Consider the following 6,389-nt stretch of genomic DNA (forward strand, 5'->3'; position numbering starts at 1 on the left):
CGGAGACTGCACAGCACAACAACAGCTTTGCATGCCATCACCACACACATTTGCCGTGGCTTCAATCAACGCAGGCCATGTGACAGGACGGTCCTCGTGGCACTGGACCTATCGAAGGCATTCGACTTGGTCAGCCATGCCAAATTATTTGAGGACATCGCCAACACGTCCCTCCAGCCAGGCCTGAAACGTTGGGTCGCGTATTATCTGTGTGGCCGCCAGTCATTTGTGGAATTTAGGGATAAGAAGTCAAAACACCGTAGAGTGAAACAGGGAGTTCCCCAAGGTGGGGTGATATCTCCGGCTCTGTTTAACCTCTACCTATCCTCCATCCCACCTCCTCCAGACGACATAGAGATCGTATCATATGCGGACGACTGTACGATCATGGCATCAGGCCCCCCACCCATTGATGACATCTGCGATAGGTTGAACGTCTACCTCAACGAGCTTGCCTCATATTTCGCTGCATGAAATCTGAAGATATCCGCCACCAAATCTTCAGCCACACTGTTCACTACAAATACGCGTGAGGTGAATTCTGAGCTGACTGTGATGGTCGATGGAGAAATGATTCCGACCATCAAGTGTCCCAAAATACTTGGCGTCACATTTGACAGCTCTTACACTTTCTCCCCACATGCCACAGCAATCTGCGATAAAGTCAAAAGTAGAAACAAGGTCCTCAAGTCACTCGCTGGCAGCACTTGGGGTGCAGACAAAGAAGCCTTGTTGACCACGTACAAAGCAATTGGCCGGTCTGTGGTAAGTTATGCAGCGCCAGTGTGGTCACGTCAACTTTGTGACACGCAGTGGAATAATATTCAGATCTGTCAGAATGCCGCCCTCCGAACTGCGACGGGCTGTCTCCTTAGTTCTCATGTGGACCACCTCCATCAGGAGACAAAGATCCTACCAGTGCGAAGACATAACTACATGCTGTCTAAGCAATACCTTCTGGGCTGTTATCGCAGAAATCATCCAACTCATCATCTTGTGGATAGATACCCACCGCCCAGAAGCCTTAAGGTAGATCTACACGATCTAGAGCGTGAGGTCCAGCGCTACAAGAGAGAACCTCTAGATCAAGCAGCATATCAAGCGGGTCTGAACAACATTCATGCAGACACGGTAGCAGACGCGTTAATTGGCTACCGGGTGAATGTAGTCCTTGGAGAACGACCACCACCCATTGCACCCGAAGAAATCGACCTCCCCCGGCAAACCAGAGTGGTTCTGGCTACGTTCCGGCAGATGCAGCCGCCTCAATTCCCACAGAGCTAGGATTGATGCCGACGTGCAAGATGTATGTCCCGATTGTTACCAGGGACCGCACGATACACGTCACCTGTTTAACTGCCCGGCCAGACCCACTCGACTCAGACCCAGATCCCTGTGGACGCACCCCATCTTAGTCGCGGAGTTCCTGGGTCTTGACACTCAACAGAATCAAGCAGACGAAAGATACACAATAAACTGCTACAACAACAACAACAACAGCACTCATTAATATGTGAGACATTGACAAATTTGCATTTGGAGTTTGGCGAGTATCACTACCTCCATATACAAATGTGGCTATAACGAGAACAAGAACAAGAAAGTATTTAATAGCGTTGAAACTTAGGACAACAATTTTCTAAAAGAGAATTTGAATAATTGAGAATAATGATTCAAACAGTAATTGGGTAAAAATTTTGATTTTCAATGCGAAAAGGAACATAGTATCAGCCTTGAAGTGACGCAATTAGAATACTCCCCAGGGTGGTGGCTTTAAAAACGGCGTTTTATTTAGGTTAATACCTAATACCATTTAGGATAGCTGCAACCTTATTTTAATAACCTTGTTGTTGTTGTTGCCCCATTTTCATGTGGAGGTGGTGATCCTCGTTAAGCTCATGTAGGTTAGCAAACTTGTTCCGGTCCAAAGGACCGATCGCCGCGGGAATATGGTGGCCATTGTTTATTTTAATGCGCCAAAAACCTGCCTTGTTATATCGAGCATCATAGGCACTCAGTATTTGTGCAAGAGCCGGTGCCGCCCGACCTCCCACTGAGACTCTCCGCTCTGATGGTACGCGACCGCCGTGTTGGAATATTGTTCTACTTGTTATAAATCACTTTATAAAATAGAAATAATTTTCAGTCACATTATCTATGAAATTGTTTTTGTCTGTTGTTTTGACATCTTTTCTGTTGTCTGACATCTTATTTTAAACATTCAAATATAATTTTCCTGTTAAATATTATTTACAAATTGCACTGCTTTATTATTAACCCAAAAGGATAATAATAAATTTCCAATACGCCGTTGCAGCTACTCCATATGGAGCATTCCACTATTCGCAACCTGTGGACCCGGTAGCTCTCAGATAAGCTTCTCGTGACAGTAATGAACACTACACTGATCGGACTCAATGTTCCAGCCTATGTGGTGCTCATAGCTATCTCGTGCCCGGTCGGGCTAATAAACTTAAGTAGATATTTTACAGCTCTCTCTAACAGTCGCTTTAATCACCCAAATCGTCGCCGCTATCAATGAATTCCTTCTCTTGCAGTTTAAACTAATAATGTGGCAACATTATGAGTCACCTGAATATCTCATCTGTCATTCGAAACAGCTGTGTTTTGTCAATACCACGTAAAAATAAAAATTGGAAATTCTTAAGAAAAAAATAAAAATTTGAAAATTTGGAAGCGTTTTTCGCAAAAAGTGAATATAGCTTAGAGTGCATCATGAAAATAGCTTGAACGCTAAGCGTTAGCTAGGAATATTTTTCAAAAATACTGTATGAAGTCACCACTCTCATCTCGAAACATGAGCAGTGAAAAAATTGCTGAAGATATTGCCAATAGCGTACGCAAAGGCGTAGCATGGAATAATCTACCCGTCCATTTGAGCAACAGATTCCATAATAATCAGCGTGACTACGAGAAGTACGTTTTCAATTACAGTCTCAAGAACCAATTAAGGTTCCGTGGAAATTTGGTTAACAAAATCTTTCGCAAGGAGCAACGTTACTATGAGTTGTTGGTGCAAAAGTCCATAAACACTTTGGGCCTGTTTCCTTACCATTTGGCCGATATAGTGACCAAAGGGTTACGAGTGACCCCATTCAATTATTATCTGGATGTGCTGTCGCAGTTGTTGAAAAATGACAAGAGCTATGATACTCTACCAAATTTTACCGCCGCCGATTGTTTGAGGGTACTGGGTATAGGAAGAAATGAATATTTGTCTTTGATCAGCGAGCTAAAGACAAACACAACACGGGCTTTGCTATTCACTGCAAAACCTAATCCCTTGGAATATTTACCAAAGTTTCCCCAACGTATCCGCATAGAGCCCTGGTGGCGTGTGGAAGTGGGCTTTGTCTTGGAGGCTGATATAAGATATGTAACGGCGGCAGAGAGAAGCCTGATCGATGATTTAATTGACTTTGGCTCGCAAACTGCAGGAAAATGCGACTACCATGTTGTACATAGCCTGTACCGCAAGGGTTTGATTTATTTGGATGTGCCCATTTCGGGAGAAGATAAGATCTCCATACCACCTTTGCGGAATTTTGTTATGAATCGAGTGAGTGGCGACTATTTTGAGAATCTTTTGTACAAAATCTTTGTTAGTGCTGACGAACACATGACCATTTTGGAATTGTCCCAAATGTTGCAATTGGAGTTGGATTTGGTTAAGCAAGCCGTTAGCCTTTTCTGCCGTTTGGGTTTTGCTCAACTCAAAGAGTCGGCTTTGGATAGCCCTTTGGCAGAGACAAAGTATCATGAGTCCTGGGATGAATATAAACGGGAACAGGCTTTGGCCAAAGAGGCTCCCCAAATAACGCCCTTAAACTATAATAACTTCATTAACAATGATGTTGATGGTGGTGCTTCCTCGGTTGAGCCGTTAAAAGCAAGACAGGAAGTAAAAGATATCAAAGAGAAGGATAAAGACAAGGACAAGGATAAAGACAAAGATTCCAGCTCAATTGGCTATTTGTCGTCAGATGGCAATACCAGTGATTTCAGCTTTGCCAATATGCCCACACCTTCTCCACAGCCGGCGACCAAAGACTCACCACAACAGAATTCCGATGATCCTGATTTGTCATCAGAGGTTGATGACCTATCAGAGACCACCACAAAACCCAGTTTAAAAGAGCCCATTACGCCCACAGATAGTTTCCCTAAAACTGGCAAACGTGTGGGCTTCCTATTCGACTCGACACTGACGGCCTTTTTGATGATGGGAAATCTTTCGCCGGGCTTGAAAAATCATGCCGTTACTATGTTTGAGGTGGGCAAGCTGTGCGAAGAAAGTATGGATACATTTTTGGCCGAACTGGAGAAGGTCTCCTTGCTGGATGCCGAGGGAGAGGGTGATGTGTCAAGATATTTTGCTCACGCCGTAATTTTACGATCGACCATTTGCTCATTGCGCCATTTATTGCCGGGCGGCTTGGATCTTCTGAGGCTGGAATGCTTGGAATGTCTAGACCAAAAGACCAGAGATCGGCTGCTGGAGAAGAAATACAAATTTATAATATCATCAACTCCCCTAACTGCCTCTATGTCGCATTTGTTTTCCATACCCTTTTTTGGGCAATTTTATCGCTCATCGGATAATTCCCATATGTGGACCAAGTTGTTCTATAATCATATCACAGGTAGGTAACATGAGAGAGGGTATTTCAAAGGATTTTCTTTGACTTGGATATCTTTTGTTGTAGGCTATGGCCCGCCTTCTTTATTCCTTTGCCGTGGAACGGTTTTAAAGGCATTACCCCGAATTTTCTTGGGTTATGGCAAGCTATTGGTGAATATATTACATTCCGACTCTTATGTGATTAACAGTGAAAATTTCCGCAATCTAAATGATCAACTGAAAAATGGTTGCATCCTTCTGCAAGGCTATGGCATACGTACTCCTGGCGAGTTACGCTATGAAGCCTTTCCCTTTAACACCAAGGACAAGGAGCAAAACAAATGGGCAACTCACAAAGCTGTGCTGAAGCTACAGGAACATCTGGATTTGCAACATCATTGTGGCTATGTGACATTTGTCAACACAGGAGTACCCGACATAGGATGTGAACAATACGAATTGGAGGTTCGTCTAAGACATCCACGTAGCAAATTAAAAGCTGTGAAAAAAGAAAATAGTCCTAAAGAAATTGTGCCAAATAAAGTAAAATTGGAGGAGGAGAAATCTGAGCCCAAAGACCTACTGTCGCCCGATCAAACGGAGGTATGTAGTTTTACCAGACCCTCTAATTCTCCCCAGCATAATCTAAAGACACCGGATGAAAACTATTTCGCCAGCAACACACATAATAGCAACGAACCATCGGCAGTTTATACTTCCGAGGATTGCAATGAGCTGTTGGCTTCTGAGTTGGCCAATTGTAATATGAAAATGGAATTGGTATCACAGGGTTCGGTGGAAATACCCTTGGATCGTGAGACCATTCAGCAAATGCAACAGACCATAGAGGAAGAAGACACGGCCGAGGAATGGACCCTGTTGGATGTCAATTTTGGTGTGCCGCTCTTTGATGTAGACACCAATACAAGAATTTGCGAGCAAATTGTTAGAAATTTATCTTCAGAAGATAACCTAAAGGAATTGCCACGCATGTCCTCGGAAATGTCTGAGAAATTTTATAATTTCCTAAAACAATGCTTGTACTTTGAGGATGAACATGTAGAGCAATTGAAAATTGGCAAACATCTACCACATCCACGTATTAATTTGGCCTTTGAAAATGGTAAGGTTTGCTATTGGAATGGCAGATAAAGCAGTGGCGCGCAAACACAGTCACAATGAAAGTGAGAGAGTAAGAATGAGTTTAATCACAGTTTTTTGTTTATTTTTTTCCCCCTTTTCTGTTGTTGTTGAGAAAAACGCATTTTTAAGTTTTTCTAAGGTAGCAATAAAGTATGATGATACAAAAATGAAAGCAAAGATGAAAGGTTAGTTTTTTCCGAGGGATTGCTTGCGGTTTGAAGTGTTTAGGAGAGGCAAAAGTATTGTTGCAATTTGATAGTAAGATTTTTTTCTGAAAATTTCGTGAAAACCTTTTAGGAAAATAATAATACTTTAGCTGTCTTGCAGAATATGTTTTCCCATTAAACATTTGTAAAAATCAATGGACAGTGAAGGAAAACAAAAGACAAAAAGAAAATCGTGTAAAATAAAAAGAAATAATAAAACGGAAAAAGAGAAAATAATATTACGAAAAATTTTAATTCTAAATTATAATAATTTAAAAAATAAAAAAAAAATTGCACACTTCGCAAACTCAAAAATATTTAAATAAAAAAAAAAATAAATAATGATAAATTTAAAAATATAATAATTTAATTTTAACCAGTAAGAAAAGGCAAAAGTG

At 41.7% G+C, this 6,389-nt stretch overlaps 1 protein-coding gene across 1 annotated transcript; it reads left to right on the forward strand.

Annotated features, from left to right (window-relative positions):
• Positions 1-2,262: 2,262 nt before the first annotated feature.
• Positions 2,263-5,969, forward strand: LOC106088057 (protein FAM91A1). Its single transcript, XM_013253354.2, has 2 exons — positions 2,263-4,664; positions 4,728-5,969. Exons 1-2 carry the CDS (start codon positions 2,792-2,794, stop codon positions 5,792-5,794), a joined length of 2,940 nt encoding a protein of 979 aa, XP_013108808.2. The 5' UTR covers positions 2,263-2,791; the 3' UTR covers positions 5,795-5,969.
• The last annotated feature ends 420 nt before the right edge of the window (positions 5,970-6,389 follow it).

Source organism: Stomoxys calcitrans, chromosome 1 (genome assembly GCF_963082655.1).
Source record: "Stomoxys calcitrans chromosome 1, idStoCalc2.1, whole genome shotgun sequence".
Classification (NCBI taxonomy): Eukaryota; Metazoa; Arthropoda; class Insecta; order Diptera; family Muscidae; genus Stomoxys; species Stomoxys calcitrans.